General features: G+C 43.1%; 1 protein-coding gene across 1 annotated transcript in view; it reads left to right on the plus strand.

Annotated features, from left to right (window-relative positions):
• The first annotated feature begins 4550 nt into the window (after positions 1 to 4550).
• KIAA2012 (KIAA2012 ortholog) overlaps positions 4551 to 23332 on the plus strand; it is a 113373-nt gene continuing 94591 nt past the window's right edge. Inside the window, exons 1-4 of the mRNA XM_024757369.1 lie at positions 4551 to 4634; positions 5822 to 6106; positions 18720 to 18879; positions 20962 to 21117. Coding sequence (XP_024613137.1) covers positions 4551 to 4634; positions 5822 to 6106; positions 18720 to 18879; positions 20962 to 21117 — 685 coding nt within the window. The remainder of the gene's footprint in view (positions 4635 to 5821; positions 6107 to 18719; positions 18880 to 20961; positions 21118 to 23332) is intronic.

The raw sequence follows: 23332 nt of genomic DNA on the forward strand, positions 1-23332 counted from the left end.
CTTCCTGACGGGTGGATATTAGCCATGATGTAATGTAGCTACTTATGAATAGCTGCTGCTCTGTTGCAGAAGTGGGATGAACAATAGGCTTGGATTAGGACAAGATTTGGACAAGGTATCGTTTCGCCTCTGTTTCATCCGTGGATGAACGAATCATTTGCATTTATGCAAATCATTTCATTTCTCTTGCCCTGGTCCTTCCTCTTGGAGTAACAAGGACAACAGCAACAGCTCCTCTTGTAGGCTGCCCATGCAGGTGACTACAATTCCCAGACCACACTCTCACACTGCCCTTTAAAGGGAGATGAGGACCCTGGCACCATCCCACAGGCTACTGCCCCAACGTGGCATCCATTTACCTCAAAGCACTTTGGAGCAAGGGACAAATTCCTGGATGCTCTGGGGACATGGCCATTAAATAACATATCTTTTCTTTGTTTCATGTGGTTTCTATTTATTTACAGAGCACCACGGTTATTCGTGATGCTTTACAAACCATAAAAACAAGGTCTCCACCCTATAGAATTTACAGAGTAATTTAAACAGACATGCTGCATGGGCTGACAGGTCAGGCATGCCAGGAGATGGTGTTGGTGTTATATAACATGGGTGTGGAGGGTTTCTTCTTGAGTTATAAATACTTTCCAGTTACAAGGGCCTTTCATCTGGGAACCCCTACCACTTTAGAATAGCAATAACTTCGATTGCTTTCTAAATGCACTTTCCATAAACTGCTGTGGGGATGGAGTAAATGCTTTTAAATGTCTATTAATTGATCTGTACATCTGTTCATTGTCCATATTAAACAGCATGGATGTAAACACGACAGTTTAGGAGAGGCCCACTTCGGGCTCTGGTCTGGCTGCTCCCAGACTCCAACCCCAGAGGGGCCTAGCAGCCTTGCTATACAGCATTGAGAGGGCCAGATGGGCACCTGGCTATTTTCCCAGGTGAGATGCTCATTCAACCTAGACTCAGAAAGATCACTTCCTGGGGACCGACTTCACCATTTATAGATGAGTTAACATTTCCAAGTCAGGTGAGCTCAGAGGAAGAATTTCCGATGGCAAAACTTGGAGTTATTCCTTGGATGACAACAATGGCTCTCATTCCTGTCCCAGTCACTCCGTCACTTTTCTCTTATGCTACCTTACTTCTCTTCCCTGAGCAATGGCATTTTCAAAATGGCAACATTTATATTTCATTGCAGTTGGTATGGAGTTTCCCCTTCTATGTCTCTCTCAAAGGCCATTTAGCAAGTGACTATTCCTGGCCTATTTGACAAATTCATTCACACCCAAGGGAAGGTTGGCCTGGGATGCAAGGTCCTAAAAGTTCACTTTTATGAAATAAGCTAACATCCCTCATTCTATCCATCCTTTATACTGTTCTCAGAGTTATCTTTCTAAAATCCAGGTAGAATCACATCACCCCCCATTTAAAAAACCCTACCTGAAGAATAAAGTCCAAGGTGCCTTCGCAGGGACATGTGGCCTTCACGGCCTTGGCCAGCCGGCCTGTCTCTCCAGCTTCACCTCTGTCCATGGTATCTGAGGCTGTGGCTACACCAAAGAAGTTGTCCCTTCCCCAGAGATCTTAGACTTTCCTTTCCATGCCTCCTGCCATATGCTCTCTCATCTTCCCTCCTCACTATCCACTACTGTCCATTAAAGCCCACCTCTAATATCCCTCATCTTCGTGACCTTCTACAAGGCCCACCATCATGCATCATCCCACCACCACTCCCTCTTCTTTCCTAGGGCACCTACTCATTTCCACCTCCATATCACCTTGTCACATCATCTTTCAGATACTGGCTCACACGCACCTGTCTTATCACCCTGCTGGGAGCTTCTTGAGGGCAGAGACCACATCTCACATATAGTAATCTCCCAGTAGAGCTTTGTTAAAGGGTCCTTTTGGCACTTTGAAGGGATGGAGAAGGGGATGGGAGACAGCAGCTGTAGCTTAAGACCCGGGAAACTATTTGGAACCCTCAGTTTGTAGAATTTTGTCTCATCTGTTGTGAGGAATTCACCCTACAATTATGCTGACCAATTGGCTTTCACATTATAAAGTGCTAAATTCAGTTTTCTGTTTTCTTTGCTCTACATTTGTTTTAGATTTTAACTCAAAATCTAAAATATGCATAACGTAAATTTTATCATTTTAATAATTTTTAAATGTACCATTCATTGGCATTAAGTACTTTTACATCGTTGTACAATTATCACTATCACCTATCTCCGGAAATTTTTCATCTTCCAAAACTGAAACTCTGTACCCATTCAACACTAACTTTCCATTCCCTTTTACCACATCCCCTGGGAAACGCCACTCTACTCTGTCTCTATGAATTCGACTACTCAAAGTACCTCATATAATTGGAATCATACAATATCAATATTTGTCCCTTTGTAACTGGCTTATTTCATTCAGCATCGTGTCTTCAAGGCTCAACCATATTGTAGCATGTATCCAAATTCTTTCCATTTCAAGGCTGAATAATATTCATTGTATATGTTTGTTACATTTTGTTTTTCCATTCATCTAACATCTGTCAAGTGGACACCTGGGCACTTCCCTGAAGGTCCAGTGGTTAAGACTCCATGCTTCCACTGTGGGGGGCTCGGGTTGGATCCCTGGTTGGGGAACTAAGAGCCCACATGCCATGCGGCATGGCCAAAAAAAAAAAAAAAAGTGGACACCTGAATTTTTCCCACATTTTGGCTATTGTGAATAACAGTGCTGTAAACATGGGTGCTCAAACATCTGCTTGAGTCCTTGCTTTCACCTCTTTGGGGTCATATACCCAAAAGTGGAATCGCTGGATCGTATGGTAATTCTATGTTCAATTTTTTGCAGATCTGCCATACTGGTTTTTGTTGTTCTTGTTGTTGTTGTTCTAGGCTGGGCCACGCAGCTTATGGGATGTTAGTTCCCCTACCAGGGATTGAACCAGGGCCCTTGGCAATGAAAGCTCAGAGTCCTAACCACTGGACCGCCAGCGAATTCCTGCCATACTATTTTCCATAGCTGTTGCACCACTTGATATTCCCACTAACAGTGCACAAGGATCCCAATTTCTCCACGTCTTCAGCAACAATTGTTATTTTCTGGGCTTTTTGTGCTTGTTTTTATTTTTTTTTAACAGTCAATTCTAATGGGTGTTGAAGTGGTATCCACTGTGGTTTTGACTAAATTCTGTTTTGAGCCTCTGCATTCACTGACTTGATTCCCCATGATAAGCCCAATCTAATTATACACGATGACCTCTATTTCTTCCTCATGAGACTTGAGCCTGCCTCCGAGAAAAGTGACAGCCACAGACGGAGATTTAAAGGTAAGTGGGCCTGGGGCCAGCTGCACTTCTTCATCCAGGTCAGCAGGGGGCGCTCCCGTGGGACTGCCCTGAAGGCTCTGATGACAGATGACAAGGCAGGTCGCTTTTCCAGACCAAAGCAGAGTCCTAGATAAGCAAAAATGTCTCTTTGTTTTCTGACCCTCTTCCCCCAGTTCTGTCCTCCTCACAGTGTCAGTATCAAGGAGAACCAAGCAGCCTAGGCCACAGCAGTGTTTCTCAAAGAGGATGCCATTGACATTCGGAGTAAGACTATTCTTCATTATGCAGGACAGCGGACAGTCATTGTGACAACAAAAATGTCCCCACCCGCATCTCCCAAGTACCCCCTCCCTCTAGAGATGGGAGGTGCCCAAGTGACATCCAGGTATGCAAAGGAATCTGGAGATTCCCAGTGTCCTGCACTCACTCCTGCAAAGCAGCGACCACCAGAAAGAGGACTCCTGTCCAGCTGAGGAGACCCTGGAACTCAGCCAAGGAAAACATCACAGGTCGCCTTAGGTGACCTAGACGATTCCTCTGAGTCTGTTAATGATCACTTGACAGTGAAAGGCTCGCGTATCAGGAGAAGGGGGAGATGCTCTCTAAAAGCAAGACCAATACTATAATATAACAGAAAAAATATCCCAACATACCCACCCTCCCAATCCCAAAATCAGGACTTGAAATCTGAGCCTGGTCTCTTCGATGTCCATTTGACCCTCCCTCCCCGCAGGGTGTGAACCCTGTCCTCCGAAGTCCCTGACTTGCCTAGTCCGGCTTAAGGGATTTCACTTCCCTGTGCTGCCATAGCAACCAGGAAACAACCTCCGCTCACAATGAGAAGGATGGTGCTGTGGCCCAGATCTGCCGAGGTGCACGGCCGGTAACAGAGCAACAGGACCCCGGGACAACAAGGGCACAGGCGAAGGGGAGAGAGAGGTTGCCCAGAGAGTTGACAATCCAGGGCTTGAGGAGTCTGGGTTTGCGGTTTATTTTTTCTCCCGACAAAGACACACACTGTCTAAACTGTGTGACTGGTTGTTATTAAGAAGCTGCTGTATGAGGGGAAAATGTATTTAATAAAAAGCCCAGTGTTTGTGGTCTTCTTGGGCTCACTGCTGAGCTCAGGAAATCTTGAGGTGTGACCAGTTTTCAGCCTTCAAAACCAAGATGAACTGCCCTTGAGAAGGGTGGTCAGAGGGAAAATATGTTCACCCTCTCTCTCCTGAGCCGGGGACAGGGGAAGTTGGTCCAGAACAAACAGAAGCTAGAAGTCTATTTTGAACCAGAGGTGAGTCTTACAGCTGAATAAAAGCATATTTTGGGGGTGGAGGAGGAATGTTCTATTTTTTCATTTGGGGCTGAGCCCTGTGTGTTTTGGTTTGTTTTGTTGGTCCAGTGGTGGGGATCACTGGAAGATTGTCCCTCCTCCTTTTCTTAAATTCGAGAAAACAAGATAGTTTGCTTGACACACAGAGATTGCCACTGGGGCCCTCGTCCTCCCCCTCACACACTGACTTACAGCCTCATTTGCTTTAGACTGGAGGAGATTCCAAATTGTCTAGAAATTGGGCGGTTTGGTACAAGACCAGAATTTCCACCTGTGTTCTAGGCAAGCTGATGGCTGTTTGGTTTTTAGACATTATGCTCTGTGGTTGAAATGCTGAAATATTCGTGCCAATTCAATGGCTTCCTTGAACCTTCTGGAATTCAACCCCCAGGACTCACATGTAATATAGGCCAAAAATTTTTTCAGTTTAGAAGATTTTAAAGAGGTAGCAAAATTCCCTTGTTGTACTGGAATTTTATTTCATTGAATCCTGCCAGGAATAAGAAATCCACTGGGGGTACTTTGAAAAATTTTGGATCACACAGAGATTTCCTCTGTTGTTGTAGTTTGTCATGATATTTGACTTTCACTGTATTAAAAGACATATAAATTTTCAAAGGACCTCTGTGGCCAATGGCATTTACTTACTTACAAGATATGTAACTACTTTATAGGCTCTTAAACAGCCAAATTAGGTAACGTTACATAGCATCTAGAATGTATGGAAATTCTCCCTGTGTACAGCTGAAGTGATGGGCTGGAATGGTTTTCTCCTATTTAAACTGCCAGCCGGTCCAGGTCTAATTTCAAAGTTATCTGCTGCCCTTGGTAATTCTGAGGACTTACTTGCATACCAGGAAATTTTAACGGGCCTGGAAGCTACACTCTACCCTATTTAAGCCTCCAGGCATAAATGGCTCTCCTGAAAGTTATATAGGGTAAAACAGAATCGTGCCCTAGGTTCTGCTAACTCTGAGAGGCAGAGAACAAAAACAGTTGCTAAGAAGAGTGAATGTATTCTGTGACACCATGTGAGCAATTCAGAGAAAACCAGTCACTAAAAACATGCCAAACACCTGCCCAGGCAGTATTTCCTATAAAAGGGCCTTCCACTGTGGACCAATCAAGGAGGTTTCTTTCCATTGCAGGATTACCTGAACTGGAAGTCCCCAGAAGATTATACCCTGGTCAGCAAACCGCAGGATGAGGGCAATGCCAACCAGCACATGTGGAGCCTCTTTCTTCCTAAAACATTCAGCACTAGAAAGGGTGCCCTGATCCTCTACTCGGAAGGCTTAGCCATATCAGCACTGACCCCCAAAGAGAGGAGTAAAGGCCCCTACTGCCCCAAAGGCCACAGGAAGAGGCTGGATCTTGAACTGCACACACTTCAGGACCTCAAAGAAGCCATCCTGGCGTACGGAAGGAGACAGGTAGGCAGAGCACTGTCCAGGGTTCAGGGAAGGCCCTGGTCTGTGTCTCTAGAAATCCAGTGGCAGCTTTGGATATAACTTCTTTGCAGACCCTAGGAAGGTATGAGACCCTCAGACCTCCATTTCTTCATCTCTAAAATGGGATAGTACTCACAGTACACAATTGTCATGAGGCTTAAATGAAATAATCTATGTGAAAGGGCTCTGAAAAGCATAAAGGGCTATATTATTATCATTTTGTGTTTTCCTTTCCATTAGAATATGACACAAAGTCCTTTTCAGCATTCAGACAGATCTGGGCTAGCACACGTTTCATCAGAATCCTTGAAGTTCCGTCTCATAGCCACAAGCATCATCATCTCACCTCTGATGTTCTGGGCTTTGTGGAAATGAGGAGAACGTTTAAAATATTTACCTTGAGCCCTTCAGCATCTGCAGGATAAGTTAATGACTTTTTCCACTCTGAATTTAATATTAAGGGGAAACCCCTGTTCTCATTTCTCTGATTCATATGCTCTAATGTCTTATGAGATGTGTACATGGCCCCTGCTTTATATAATGACATGCATCAGCCCTATGGTTGAGGCCATGAGAGAGGCTGGGACAATGTGTCACTTTGTGAAATTCTAGCTTATAGATGGTGGGTGACTCCCTAGTTTAAAAGTCTCTGCTGGCTTCTCATTCCCTACAGGATAAAGTCGTTAACTTCTTGTACCAAGCGCTTCAAGCACTGGCTTTCTCTTCCATTTCTAGCCGTATCTGCAACTTGTTCTAGCCACCGCCATGACTATGGACCCCTCAAGGCCCCACCCATGTGAAGAGCTTACCGTTCCACTAACATCCCATGCCCTTTTGTGACTCTACACTTTTGCATATGTTTCTACATCTGGAAAACTCCTATTCATCCTTCAAAACACAACTCCAATGTCATCACCCACTGAAGCTTCTCCCACTTCCCTAGACAGAGCTATCCCATCACTCCCTCCTCTGTGAGCATTCCCATACCATCATACATTACAATTCATCTCTTTGTCCAATGGTTACCATCTCCTTGAGGGCAGGAGCCACATCTAAATCTTAGCTTCCAGAAAAAAGTGAGTACCCATAAATGTTTGTGAAATGAATGAATCGATCATGCATGATACCGTCAATGTTTTTTAGATCATCCCCCAGTATCATTACTGAGCAATTTATCACCTACCCCACCAAGGCAGAGTTTCCAAAAGGAAAGTTCCTCTGCTCCTTTTCCTTCTTTCAAAATACAAAGAAGCTTAATGACCTTGACCAAATGCCCAATTGCTCTTTGTATTAAAAATCATAAATTCTTGGACGAAAGGAAACCAACTGTTGTTGAATGCTTAGTATTATATTACAGCTATTATTTCATTAAATCTTCACAATGACCTGTGAGATATAGTTTTTCTTGCCCCCTTTTGTAGATGAGGAAAATGAGGCTCGGAGGAGTTAAGTGATTTGGCCAGGGTCTCAGAGCTAGTTAATGACAGAGCCAGGATTCAAACCCAAGACTGCCTACTCTCCAGGGCCAGCATGCTTTGCACTCCACCCTATTGTCCGTGGACTTGGAAGGCCTTGGCGTGTTTGCCCTCACATCCACTCCTCACCCTTACCTTACTCTACTCTGCATCACAGTGGGGTTGACCACAGGCTGCATATAATTCCACAAACATCTGTGTCAACTGGCTTCTAATTGAATTTGCCATTGGAAGACACTGGAAGGAGATTGGAGAGGGAGAAGAAAAAAGCCCGGGTATTTCTCCCCTCCCATTCTACCTGTAGTGGTGAGAAGCACCCGTATCACCTCTGTGGCCCAGCTCCCAACAGACAAGCAGGGCCGTTGTAGCTCTAGGTTCCTCCAGGTGACCCTGCCAGCTCCTCACTCTGCCCTTTCACCTAGGGGTCAGACTGCCTTCCTGATGTTACTAATCTCAGTGTTGCCTCAACATCTTTTTGGCTTCTGAGCTCTCTATTCACTTGTGTAACCGATTACCTGAATTAAATTCCTTCTATGCTTAAATATTTAGAGTGGTTTCTGTTTTCCTGTCTGGATGCTGATAATGTAGGCTGACTTACTGCCCAGAGCAAGAATACCCTCCACAGCTTTCAGATGCTTGTCTATAGGGCTTAAATATTCCAGGCAACAGTGATCTTATTACTTTATAAAGTAGATGAGTCTGTTTGGGGATGGCTTCAATTTTAGTTAGACTTGGGCTCCATGAAAAAAAGTTCCTGTCTTCCTGAGGTATCTAGCTACCAGATTTACAACATGTAACTGTACAAACAGAACACTGTAGTCTCACTCCAAATGAGTAGAAGGGAAATGGTGTGAGGAAATCAGAAAGGAAAGAAAAAGTTTGGAATAGTAATAAGGCAGGAATTTAAGATTAGAGGACGTGGTACATTAAAATAGGAGGAAAAAAACTCAAGAGGGATTTGGAATTAAATACAATGAACACGGGCTTCCCTGGTGGCACAGTGGTTAAGAATCTGCCTACCAATGCAGGGGACATGGGTTCGAGCCCTGGTCTGGGAAGATCCCACATGCCGCGGAGCAGCTAAACCCGTGCGCCGCAACTACTGAGCCTGCGTGCCACAACTACTGAAGCCCGCACGCCTAGAGCCCGTGCTCCACAACAAGAGAAGCCACGGCAGTGAGAAGCCCACGCACCACAACAGAGTAGACCCCACTTGCCACAACTAGAAAAAGCCCGCACACAGCAACAAAGACCCAACACAGCCAAAAATAATAAATAAATAAATTTATTAAAAAAAGACAATGAACACCTCAGAAGAGGAGAGCTTTGGAAACTACAGAGCACCATCTGATTATGAAAACTATAGCCTGGCAAGAAACTTAAAATCATAATATCCAGTGCTGGGATGGCTATGGGGAAATGAGATGTCTCATACATTAGGAGTACAAATTCACATGATATTTCTGGAGGGCATTTTGGCAAAAACCTAAAAAGGGCTAATACTCTTTGATTTAGCATTCTACTTTTAGGAAGTTGCCTTAGGAAATAATCAGAGATGTGGCCAAAGATTTACACACAAGAATGTTTACTACAGGGTTATTTATTACCATATAAAACATTGAAAATAATAAATGTCCAACAATGGAACAGTGATTAAAGTACAGTCATACAATGGATTTGGGGTCAGGCAATAAAATCATGTATTACTCATGAATTACATGAGAAAATATAGTGTATTTTTTAAAAGCAGGTTATAAAATAGTATTCATATTAAAAATAGCAAAGTTCATTAACATTTTTTGAGTATTTACTATGTTCCTGCCACTGTTCTAAGTGCTTTCCATTGCATAACTCAATATGCTTTCTATCAATTGTAGGGGTAGGTACTATTATTATTCCATTTTAAAGGCAAGGAAATTAAAGCACAGAGAGTTCAAGTAATTCACTCAAGATTTATATAGCCACATAGATAATTACACCAGCATTCGAAACTAAGTGTACAAAACATCACCTCTCGAATATAATCTCAAGTTTTAAAAATTAGTTATACAAGAAGGAGGATACACATCAAAATTTAACCATGGGTGATGGGACTATAAGTCATATTTTTATTCATACATATCTTTTCACCAAACATTATTTTTTTCAAGTCATGGAATTTTTAAAATAAAAAATTTGTCTAAGTGACATACCCACCAGCACCATGACAGTTCTGAGGCCGACCATCAGAGATCAAAAAGTGGGTGGTGGCCCCATTCCTAGAAATCTCCGCCCCTTCCCCAAAATATTGATAGTTGAAGTAATCCTTCCCCTCATTAGCCTATGCAATTACCCAGCCCATAAAAACTAACCATGCCATATTTCCGTGCCTCTCGCCTTCTGAGATGGCCCACACTCTGTCTATGGAGTGTTTCTCTCTAAGTAAATCCACTTCTTACCTATCCAAAAAAACCAGAAAAACAAAACAAAACTATGACTTCAAGGAGGTAGACAATGAAAGGGAAGGCCAGGTTAACCCTAGAGAGCCAGGTGGGAAACAGAATAGAGCTGCAAACTGAGCCCCGCAATAACCACACCATCTGTTCCTCGGGATCAGTATTTCTTCGTCCAAACAGTATAGTCCAAGAGTTAAAAACACCACACTCAAAGTAAAAGAGCCAAAGTGGGGAGGGGAATAAAAGGGAGGTTGGGTAACCAATAGAGTAGCGCTGCTCACAGAAGGATCTCTCCTGGCTAAACTGTGAATCAGGAAACCTACACAACACTGGCTCCACTCAGACCTGTGACAATCAAGGCTGTCGCAGGAAGGTGAATTAAATTTTTAAAACATCTCACACCATCTCCAGTTCTACATATGGATCTAATGACATGCATGGGGCAATCCATCTGGGTTTCATTTTATAGCTCAATACACACCTACTCTAACTTTCTTGATGGCCCAACTTCCTAACGAGCAAAGATAAATGCGCTAAATCGAGAGATTAGATGTCAGAGTTCTTACACTTCTAGATACACACAGATGTGTTGCTTGTTTGTTTTTTTTTAAAACTGAAGGAAATACGGTACAAACATTCCCAAAATTAAAACCATTCTTCTTGAGGCCTCTAATTCGTCCAGCTTCCCATCACATATTTAAAACTCAAATAGCTATGAAATCTAAATAACCATAATTTGGGGTAGTATCTAAATGATACTCATAATGATGCTTTTGAAGCATAGCAGAAACCTCAAGTACCTCTCAAATCCCTGGAAATTTTAAACAATTCTCACATTGTTTTCGTATTTCTTATTCTTATATTTTTAAAATTTTGCAAATCCGGTGATATTTTTTACATGTCCAACATGGTACATTGATTAAATAATGTATTCGAAATAATATGTTTTAAAAGTTCAGTTCACAGAGCATCCCATTTCTTTATCCCATTGAAGCATGAACAGGATTCAGTTTACAATAGCTGGTTTCAACCGAGATTGTATTGCATCTGCCATCTCCCTTATAAGTGTGATCACATTTAAGAGTATTGTCAACCTTGTTCCACTGATTCCATACTGCCTAATCTCTCCCCACATCTCAGTACTCAAGGTGCTTAACTCTTTAGTTGGTGTTTTCAGTCAATATACAACCCATGAAGGCACTTTCAGACTACTATTTTATCAAGTAATATTGTGATAAGTTATGTTTTCTGAATAAAGTTTATTTTTCCACTCTAATCATAACATCAGCTCATTATACAAAATAGAAAGATATAGAAAAATAGGAAGAATAATAAATTATCCTTTCAGCCAAAGATCAGGAAGACAAAGTTCCCTTTGCAAGTCCTAATCAATTACCTGCTACTGGTTTGATGGTGTCCCTACGAAGTGCTCTGATGGCTGTCAGCAAGGTTCTAAGAGGTACCAAAGCAGCAAGGGGAGAAAGAGTGGCTTGACTGCACTCATTCTGCCAAGTGTGCTCCATTTGAGCAGCTCCTGAGCAGTTGTACTTAGAGCCTTTAATAAACCTAGATGTAGGAAAGATCAGGCGAGAATCACGGTCATCCGTAATGATGAGGTCAAAGGTATTGTCAGCAATAGCTAACACTTGTTGAGTGCTTGGTGTAGGCCAGGCATTTAATCTCTATAACCACACCCAATCTGCACAAGCTAATGAGCTGGGTGCCACCATTACTTCCATTTTGCAGTAGGAAAAATGGGGGTTTGAAATTAATTAACTTCCCCCAAATTATACATCTAAGTGGTGGAGCTAGAATTGGAGCCTGGACAATTGAGTCCAAAGCCCCACTTTTAGTCCCTAGAGGGCCTAATTTTGAAGATTCCACATGCTCCAGGGAAAAGAAACATCTCTCCTGCTTTAACAGTATTTTTTTTTTTTTTCCGGTACACGGGCCTCTCACTGCTGTGGCCTCTCCACGCACAGGCCCAGCGGCCATGGCTCACGGGCCCAGCCGCTCCGCGGCACGTGGCATCCTCCCAGACCGGGGCACGAACCCACGTCCCCTGCACTGGCAGGCAGACTCTCAACCACTGCGCCACCAGGGAAGCCCAACAGTATTTTTTTTAAAGGGATCTTGGTCTTCCAACACATCCCTTAAAATCCTTTATTACACAAATCAGATTTTCATTAAAACCAATCTGGGTCGTTAGGTAACATGTTCAAGTAAGCCATATATATGATCCAGTAGGCTTGGCTTTATGTATTTCATCCATTGGTTCCCTTGTATAACCACTAGATAGAGAATATTTATAATAACGGCTAACACTTAAGTAATAGTCTAACACTTAAGTAATACTATTGTACCCATCACCATTCTAAGCACTTTATACTTACTATCTCATTTAATCCTCACAACAACTTTATGTGTACTTTTTATTGTTCTAAAATATACATAAAATTTACCATTTTAATCAATTTTAAGTATACAGTTGAGTGGCAATAAGTACATTCACATTGTTATACAACCATTACCACCATCCATCTCTAAAACTTTTTTATCTAGCAAAACTGAAACTCTCTACACATTAAACAGTAATTCCCTATTTTCCATCATTCTACTTTTTGTGTCTATGAATTTGACCACTGTAAGTACCTCATATGAGTGAAATAATAGTTATCCTTTCAGTATTTTGTAATTGGTTTATTTCATTTAGCATAATGTCTTCAAGGTTCGTTCATATTGTAGCATGTATCAGAATTTCCTTTCTTTTTAAAGCTGAATAATGATTCACTACGTATATATCACATTTTGTTTATTCATTCATCAGTTGATGGACACAAATTGCTTCCACGTTTCGGCTATTGTGAATAATGCTGCTATAAACCTGGATGTACAAATACCTGTCAATGTCCCTGCTTTTAATTCTTTTGAGTATATACCCAAAGTAGAATTGCTGGATCATATGTAATTCTATTTTTTGTTTTTTGAGGAAGCGCCATACTGTTTTCCATAGTCGCTGCATCATTTTACATTCCCATTAGCAATGCCCAAGGGTTTCAATTTCTACAAATCTTCAACAACACTTGTATTTTCTGTGGGTTTTTTTAATAATAGCTATCTTAATGGGTGTGAAGCGGTATCTCATTGTGGTTTTGATTTGCACACCTTAGTAACAAGTAATATTTAGCATCTTTTCATGTGCTTATTGGCCATTTGTGTCTCTTCTTTGGAAAATTGTCTATCCGAGTCCTTTGCCCATTTTAAAATCAGGTTGTTTGTTTTTGAGTTGTAAGGGTTCTTTATACATTCTGCATATTAATCCCTTATCAGATATATATGATTTGCAAATAATTTCTCCCATTCTGTGGGTTGCCTTTTCACTCCTGCTAGCGTCCTTTGATGCACAAAAGTTTTACATTTTCTTTCTTTCTTTTTTTTTTTTTTTTTTGGCCACGTGGCATGCAGGATCTTACTTCCCCCACCAGGGATTGAATCCGTGCCCCCTGCAATGGAAGCACGGAGTCTTAACCACTGACTGCCAGGGAAGTCCCAAGCTTTACATTTTCATGAAGTCCAACTTATCTATTTTTTCTTCTGTTGCCTATTCTTTTGGTGTCATATCCAAGAAATCATCACCAAATCCAATGTTGTGAAGCTTTCCCCCTACGTTTTCTTCTAAGAGTTTTATAGTTTTAGCTCTTAAGTCTATTCTACTTTGAGTTAACTTTTGTCTATGATGCAAGGTAAGGATCCAACTTCATTTATTTTTGCAGGCAGGGTATGTACTTTTATCATCCTTATTTGACAGATAAAGAAACTGAGGCACAGATGGGTCAAGTAATTTCCCCAAAGCCACACAGCTAGTAAGTAATGGAGCCAGGATTCAGACTGAAGCAGACTGAGCTCTTAAAGAAACTGAAGCTTAATTTTTTCTGTTTTCATTTCTAGTTGTTGTATCTTTGCTTTTGTGACATATGGCTGGTCAAATCTTTGATGCTAAATGGTTTGGTTGAGAATCAAACCCTGTTACAACATTGCAACTATGGGAAAATTCAGACCACTTTATGATTCTCTTCTTAATGGCTTGATACTCAGGAACATATGGCCACCAAAGATATGTGGGAGAGATAGTATCATTTGTACAGACTCTCAGAAATTAAACCTGCAGAGAAAAGGGCTAGCTGAAAGTGGCAGTGTTTACACGAGGCTGATTAAAGTCAGGCTGGGGCTGAGAAGACTTTTCAGGCACAGCTGCAAGTGGACACACATCTCTCCCCTCCCACCTCACCCTCACCTCAACTCTGGTTGCACTCACCTGGCAGCCCCAAGTCTGGCTCCAGGCACACCTGCACAGGTGCAACAACAATGGTGGTTACCCTCTGTTCTAATAAGGCTTGGCCTTTGCCAGGGCACACTAACTCCGGCAAGCCTGACCAAGGGGCAAGAGACATGAGCTATGCTCCTCCAGAGAGAAGGACTTCTGACTGGAGTGGGCAGCTCAAGGTACAGGTGGTCAGCAGGAAAGTACAGACATTTGGGGGATTTCTAGTCCATTAAGCTAACATCTTGAATAGTTATTAAATACTCAGTGCCTTGAACATTGCCTGACACATGGCAAATTCTCAACAGATAGTTGTTAGATGAACATATTAGTTGCCAGGGTGTGGCGGTGGGAGGTCATAACCTCTACCCAGTAGGGTTGGGTGTACAATGTGGTCAGGTAGGCAGATTTGTGCTCCTGCGATACCTGATACAAGGCGGCCCATGAGAGGAACTAGACTATAATTTATTAATATGCTGTCAAAGTATAAAGATGCTAGAGACTGAGATTGCTTCCTACTAGGAAAATCGGGAGTGGCGTCGTGGAGGAGGTAGAATCTGAGCTGAGTCTTGTGGTAAAAAATAAATGGAGCGCGGCCCTCTAGGCATAGGTCAGTGAAAGCCCAGGGGGGAGAGTGGGCAAAGTCAGAGTAATTAGACAGGTGTGGCTCTTACCTGGAGAAGCGGGTGGGGTCAAACTACAGAGGGCTTTGCCTGCCAGCCCTGGGAGAGCTGGATTTCTCTCTTTACCTCTCTGTTGACTCCTGCACACAAAGGGTGCCCACCCTCTGTGGTACGATGACAGCTGGCGATCTGGGCATTTCTTGTCTTCCTGGGGACACTGGCACCCTGCCACCGCGTATCTGCTGGGCAGGAGTACTGCACACATGGGCTCCTTCCACCTTCTGAAAACCCTTGCCTGCCAGGACCGAGGTGGGGTGGCCATGACAGCCAGTGTGGGGCTGCGGACAGATGCATGGGCGCCCCTTTGCCCCTCTGCACATGGAGGCCGGGGGAGCACCAGGGAGCTGGCAGGCCAGAGCTAGTCCCTCGTTAGAGGAAGCATTCCCGGTGGAGTGTGGATAAGAGACCCCTCTGTGCATGCTAATTACTCATTTCAGAAGAACCAAAAGCTGGGGTTGATTAGCAAAGCCAAGGCAGGCCTGAGAAGTCTGGAACCATCGGCAGCCAACCTCCTGCTATCGTTTATTTCCCTGTTCCAGAAACTCCCTTCCTGGCTCCCTTCTGCCTCCTTTTATGTTTTAGAGTAATTTTGGTGGTTAGAGGTTCAGGATAATGTTGGAGAAGGAACAGAAAAATACGGAGAATGTATGCAACGGTGGTGGGTGCAAACGTGTTTTCCATTTATAATATAATCTATTTTACTGAAATTTTGATTCCATAAAAAGAGAAGAAAAAACGATCTGTAATCTTATGCCCAACACCCTAATACTATTGTTATTAGAATTTTAATGTATTTTCTTCCAGTTTTTCCACCATGATTATATATTTATAAAATAAACTTTAATGGGATTGTAGTTGTACTATACATTCTTTCTAATACCTTGCTTTTTTCCACTTAACTTATTACTCTACATGTTGGAAATGAGTGAATAGATTTAACCCTGAGTGAGCTTTTTGGTAACCTAAGCAGGCCTGCGGCCTCCCGCAGTACTTCAGTTAATCCAATGAGATGTGAAATTTATGAACCAACTTCACAGGCATAATTTGAGAAATTACGAACAGGAACCAGAAAACCAGAAAAAAAAACTTAAAGAGGTTGTCGTAGGCAGAATAATGGCCCCCCAAAGATGTCTACAACCTAATTGCTGGAACTTATGAATATACTAGGTTATATGGCAAAGGGAAATTAAGGTTGCAGGTGGAATTAAGATTACTAACCAGATGGCCTTAAAACAAGGCGGTTATCCTGGATTATCAGGGCAGGCCCAGTATAATCGCAGGGATCCTTAAAAGGGGAAGACGGAATCAAAAGAGAGAACCAGAGAGATGGCAGCATGAGAAGGACTCAGCCCAATGTTGCTGGCTTTCAAGATGGAGGAAGGGGTCACAGGCCAAGGAACGCAGGCAGCCTCTAGAAACTGGAAAAAGCAAAGGAACAGATTCTTCCCTAGAGCCTCCAGAAAGCCCTGTAACACCTTGATTTTAGCCCTGTGAGACCCATTTCAAACTTCTGACCTCCAGCACTGTAAAATAACAAATTTGTATCATTTAAAGCCACTAAGGGCACTTCCCTGGTGGCGCAGTGGTTAAGAATCCACCTGCCAATACAGGGGACATGGGTTCGAGCCCCAGTTTGGGAAGATCCCACATGCCACGGAGCAACAAAACTCGTGCACCACAACTACTGAGCCTGCACTCTAGAGCCCACAAGCCACAACTACTGAAGCCTGCGTGCCTGGAGCCTGTGCTCCGCAAAAAGAGAAGCCACCATAATGAGAAGCCCGCACACCACAACAAAGAGTAGCCCCCCCTTGCTGCAACTAGAGAAAGCCCGTGCACAGCAACGAAGACCCAACACAGCCATAAATAAATAAATGTATTTTTTTCTAAAATCCACTAAGGGGGGAATTCTCTGGTGGCCCAGTGGTTAGGACTCAGCACTTTCACTCCAGGGGCCCAGGTTCAATCCCTGGTCGGGGAACTAATATTGCGCAAGCCACGCAGCACGGCCGAAAAAATAATAATAATAAAAAGCCACTAAGTGTATGGTAATCTGTTAAACAGCAATAAGAAACTAATACAGAGGCCAAGATCAGCTTTCAAACTCAAGGCAAAAATGTATCTAGATGTGCCAAATTCCAGGATAAGGGATTCCCTAATTCTTCTCGGCAACTCCCTGCCACATTGAGCAAGTGGCCGAGCAAAGCTACAGAACCAAGCAGGTGCTTCAGAAATGCCCCCTACTGAAAAACAAGGGGCTCTTATCCAGATCAGACAGGGCGTCATGCCATCTGCACCAGGGCCATAGCACCTCAGAGGAGGCTTGGTTTTATCACATTTAGAGGGAAGTCATTGGAAGCAAAGATTTACAGGAGGAAATGAAGTTCCAGTTCATCCAGAAAAAGCCTTGGATCTAGTGGTTCCATAGACCAGGGCTTAACACAGTGCCTGGCATGTAGAAGGTGCTCAACAAATTTTTATTGCACAACCAAATGAAAAAATGGAATGAGTGAAAGAACTTAAGTCATTTTGTGTCCACTGCCCTCCCTACAACTCCCTCTCTCATGTCCTCTGGAAAAAGCCTCAAGATTTACGTGGGGCTGAGTTTTTCAGGCTCTTTTTGTACTTGAAGTACTTGCCACATAAACTGTCCAGACATGAAGGACCAGGTGATGCTCTGTGCTTGGATTCCAAGCATTCATTTAATTAACAAATTCTGAGACAGTAGAGCCAATTGAATAATAAGCCATGCTTTTTTTTTTACCTTTAGTCAATTTATATATTAGTTATCAATCTGCCTTATTTGTCGCTTTTTCTCCAGAGAAAAAGCAAAGACTCAGATCACAATCAGTTCTTCAGTCAAGAGTGCTGTGATTAAAAAAAAAAAAAAAAAAAAAAAAAAAAAAAGAGTGCTGTGATTGATTGGTGATGTCTGCCATGGACAACAGGGATGAGGAGAGATGTCAACACAAGGACCACGTGTTTGCTATTCTTGTGCTTAACTGATTATCCTTAGAGAATTTCTACCTCATTTAAGTGGTTATGATATTAACTTGTCCACCTTAAAGGATTATAATGAGGTGAAAATTATTTGTAGAAGATAAAGCCCTAGCCAAGTGTAAGATGTTATTATTCACATTTATTTCCCATGATGTCTTGCATAGTGACTTTGGCAGGTAGATTCCCAGAAACTTCTCCCTGGCTGAAACGAAATGCAGCAGAGCCAGATGTTTTCAAAATGCCATGCTCCTCGTGAACACGGACAGAGTTTGTCTGTCCCATTATTCATACTGCAAACATTGAACGCTGATGCTGATTTGTCGACCTGGCTTTCTCATACGGGGCCACTTTTTAAGATACTAAAATGATTTCCACAGGCTGAACTAAATGATGTGTTTTCTTTTGAGGCTCTTTATCCTTTTCTGGTGTTCTATCTCAAGATGGGATCTGGTATTTCTCATTTCTCCTTCTCCTTCCAACTGCAAATACACAGGGGCCTTTCAGAGCTTTGCTTGGTGGGCTCTTGGTTTATGTCTGTTGGCCGAGGCATCCGTTTCTGGTGCCTTCCAGCACCTTCCGGGAGTCTCCCAGATTACTGATGAGGATTGTGCTAGCCAGCCTGTATCACTGGGAGGCTCCCAGCTCAACAGCCATGCTGTTTCCTGACTGCTGTCCCCACAGAGAGAGCAGGACAGAGCCTGGCAGCCGTACCTCCACTTCCGAAGCCAACCAGAGAGCCAGGGCCTACGGCGGATCCAGCCTGGGTATTCAGCCACGAGATACCTCCGCGGCCTCCTGCGGACGTGGCCCCCTGACACCATGTACAGGCTCCAATGTGCAGGTCAGTGGGGACATGGGAGGAGGTGCACCTTGAGCCTCCCCGCCTCGCATTCTGGTGTGAGAGTGTGTTTTCCATCAAGGTCTGAAACAGCAGAATTTCAGGCCCAATTCTGTGTTAATTGTGCCGTTGCACCTTTTGCCCGTCAGCTTCCCCCACGTGTGCGGAGGGAGTGCAGCCTGAAGTCTTGCCTTCCCTCTACTGCCTCTCAACAGTCTCACGCTCTGCATCCCAAGCAGAACGTGCTTCCCAAGCTTCCCCATGCAGAGAATCCAGATCCTCCAGTGCAATCCCAATCTTTTACAAGGGAAGGAGAAAGAGGCCCAGAGGGGCAAAGTAATTTGTCCAAGGTCATTCAGCCAAAAGCAAAGCTGAGACCAGAAACCAGATCCTCCCCACACCCCAGGTGCCACCCTCTTCCCAACATCCCCTACTTCCCCTTCAGAGGGACCTCAGATCCCCCAGGACGTAGAAATGTTAGGCCTCCTCCTCAAAGAAGGTGGCTCTCCAGCACAACCCACCCAGGAGTGAGACAGACACCCTGCTGCTGAACAGAGACCCCAAACACACTCTGTAATGGCTTAAAAATAAAAACAGGCAATGGCTGGGAATTAGAGTTGCCAGATTTAGCGCCTACACACGTGCACATACACACAGAGGCACGCACAAAAAAGTTACACTTTTAATATTTGGTACATATTCCTACTAAAAAAGTATTCATTGTTTATCTGACATTCAATTTTAACTGGACATCCCATATTTTATTTGGCAAACCTACTGGGGAAGAGAAGGGAGAGCAGTAGGATTTGCCAGTGGCTACTCAGCTAGCTGCCACCTCTTCAGCACCAACGAACAGACGGGACCAGAGGAAAACTGCCTTTCTTCTTGCTCTACAGGTTTACTTCGGGAAAGGAGAGAAAACAGCTCTCTCCTCAGTAAGTGATGACTTGAAGGAAAATGAGAGATGTGCGTTTGTCCAGTAATTGGTTTGCCCCTCACGGTGGACCCACGGTTCCAGGCAGTTCCATTTATCTAACACTTGTGAGAAAGAGCCTCTTAAACAGAGATATGTTTATTGTTGGGTGGGGCGGAGGGCAGAGCAGGCCACTGCCCCATGGCCCAAGCCCAACGTCTTCAAGGAGGAGAGCCCCTCTTAACATCAAAAAATGTCTCAGACCCTTCTGTGAAAGTCATGTAGCTACAATGTGTGGTTTAAGGAAAGGTCCATGTGTACGTGCATTCTTGGGCCTCTTGCCATAATTCCTCATCAAAGGCCTTCTTGAGGGTGAGACTCTCAAGCTGGAGGAGCAAAGACAATACTGGGATTTGAGATCATTGGCCCAGTGGGCTCTGCCACCCCCTTCCTTCACATCTCAGAGCTCACCACCTTTGTGATGCTGGTATGTTCCCATCTTTCCACTCCTATGATAAATCCTCGCCACCCTTCAGGCACACATCTTCTACAAAGGCTTCTCTGACAAATCTAGCCAATGTTGAGCTCCTCATTTTCTGGCCTTATATAACACTGACACTTGGGACCACACGCATAGAGCAGAGGAGAGCTCTGTCTCTCCAACAGACTATTAGTGCCTTTAAAAAGGACCCATGTCTGGTTTCTCTGTATCCACCCTACTGACCAGTAGAGAGGTGGACCCAGTAGAGACAGAGACCATTGATAAGCCCTCAATAAATACTTATAGAATGGATTGAAAATCATGGGGGTTGCAGAAGCAAGCAGGATATATCCATGAGAAACCTTTAGATTTCCTCCCGAGGCAGGAGGTGCCTTTTGGCCAACCCCAAAGAAGCAGCCATATTTCTCCCACAAGGGGGACCCAATTCCTGGGAATGGTGGAGCGGAAGAAGTATATATGTGGCACAGGACCAGAGGCACCCAAGACACTAGACAGAGAACCCTCTACGGCTTCTACCTGACGTTTTAATCTCTCGCATCTTCTAATTGTCTTCCTTAATGGGCAATGTCCAAAACTAAGACTAATGCAAGTGAGGAACCCTGTAGTTATCACCAAGACGTCTAGACTGGCAACCATTACTTCTACCAATAACTCCTGACCTACTCTTCAGGATACATCAAGGATTCTGTCCTGCTCCAGGAAAGTCAACTTAATGTACCAAAGAATCTCAGGCCACAACAGGATCTTTCAGGTGTACCCCCCAAATACCATCTCCTGCCTGTCTTCCCTCCATTTTGGATTCAACCAGGAAAATCTTTGGAACAAGGTACATGTTGATTTTATCAAACCAGACCTCAAATACTTGGATTTTTAACAGCTTAAAATGAAGTTTTCCAAAATAAGGTCTAGAGATTCTGGGTCTCATTGTCCTCATCTGTAAAATGAGGGAGTTAGTCTAGACCAGCACCATCCAATAGTACTTTCTGCAATGATGGAATGTTTTATACATATATATATTTTTTATACATATACGTGTGTATATATATATACATGTATGTATATGTATACATACATGTATATATGTATATATGTGTGTATATATATATATATATATATGCTGTCCAATTCCAATATAGTAGCCATCAGCCACATGTCGCTATTGAGCTCTTGAAATGTAGGTAGTATGACTGTGAAAATGAGTTTTTAAATTTTATTTACTCTTAATTAATTTACATCTAAATAGCCACATGTGGCTAGTGGCTACTGTATTGGACAGTGCATATCTAGAGTCTAGATTTTAGACGATTTCTTATGTCTTTTTCACTCTAACACTCTTTAACCTGTGGCTTTGTGGCAATATCATAAGAAAAAATACAGGCTTTGGAGCCAGAAATCTGGCTGTTCTGCAATGGCTGTTCTTTCTCTTATTAGATGTAAGATCTTGAGCCAATCACTCAACCTCTTTGAGCTTGTTTGCTTATCTCTGTAATGGACATAATAAGGCCTACCTCGTTACTGCACAGAAAATTGTGAGCTGTCTGTAAGCTGTTCAGTACTATGGAGGTTCTACCTGTCAATATTATTGTTGGGAACTTGAAGCATTAAAAGAGCCAGATTTGCTTTGCTAAGGGACATGGGAAAAGATGACTGGATAAAGATGACTGGGCAAAGAATAGGGTCTTGACTAGTACCAGAGTTTTTGAGAAACGAGAAGGAAAGGACAAGAGCCTAACATAATATAAAGTTAATTTTTCTGAAATGAAAAAGGAATTTTCCAGAAACAATAATCGTGCCTAACCAAGCCCTGTACTTGCAGAACAATCTAGTCAGGATAAGTAGAGAATCTGATCTATCAAATGGAGTGGAGAGGAACATGGCAGGTTCACAGAGCCTGGTGCCATAAACATGCCTACCATATACCTCCCTTAAGTCTAGACTCCATTATCAAGGAATTTTGGTCATAACCTTGTCCAGTAGTTCATCTGTGGGAAACATGCTGGTCAGGCAATTGTATTTCTCTTTGTAATTATACCCCAGTCTATATATCAGTCTCTATGCACTTTGCTAATGTGGGTCAACATCTCTGAGACCAGTTGATTCTGAGGCACTGATGAGATCAAGTTTCTGGGCCATCCATGTACTCACCCAGTAATCCTCCTGTGCTGGAACCTTCTGCCCTTCCCCAGGTGGCACCCCACCTCGCCATTGCCTAATGCCTTCTTGCTTCAAAAATTCTACTGTCTCCAGTTAATATCCTTAGACTTCGATGCCCTAAGACCTAAAAATACTGGACTGTGGACTACAGTACTTCCATTTGAGGGTGGATCAACACTGCACACCTAAGTGACTTCCCTAATTGATGCCATATATGGAGGAGTTGTCACAATCAGGCAGAAACAGAGAGGCAATATTAAATAGTGATTAAACACATGCCCATTAGCACCAGATTCTAAGCCATGTGACCTCTCTGGGCCTCAGTTTCCTCATTTATAAAATGAAGATGACCATACCCACCTATACCTCACAGGATTGGATGTGGGACTTAAACGGGATAATGCAGTATCTGGCTCATAGCAAGTGTTCAGTAAATGTTAGTTATAGACCTCCCTACCTTGTGGTTTTTAAGCATAATTGTAATGCCCAATTGCCCATGATCACAGGGACCAAAAATCAACTTGTAAGGAAGGAAAAATAGCTCAGAGACTATAGCCTGAACCCTGACTGATGGTTTATTTGTTTTAACTTTATCTCCCCTTGGTCTCCGTCTCCTTGCCAGACACTGTATTGGAGAAAGTAGCAAAAGTCCTGGCTGCAAATCTCAGATCCCCCAACAATGTGATGTTGGCTAAGTCACTTATGCTTTGTGCATCCTTAGTTTGCTCATCTGTAAAATGGTAGTAGTGGTGTCTGCGTTCCACTCTCTCTGGGTTGTTGTAAAAAACCATAGGAGAAGACACAGGTACAAAAGCTCTCTAAGAGCTCTAAATTACTATCCCCATGCACACTGTTTGGGTAATCTGAACCCATATTTGAGATAGAGA

This window comes from Neophocaena asiaeorientalis, unplaced genomic scaffold (assembly GCF_003031525.2).
Source record: "Neophocaena asiaeorientalis asiaeorientalis breed wild unplaced genomic scaffold, Neophocaena_asiaeorientalis_V1.1 scaffold246, whole genome shotgun sequence".
NCBI lineage: Eukaryota > Metazoa > Chordata > Mammalia > Artiodactyla > Phocoenidae > Neophocaena > Neophocaena asiaeorientalis.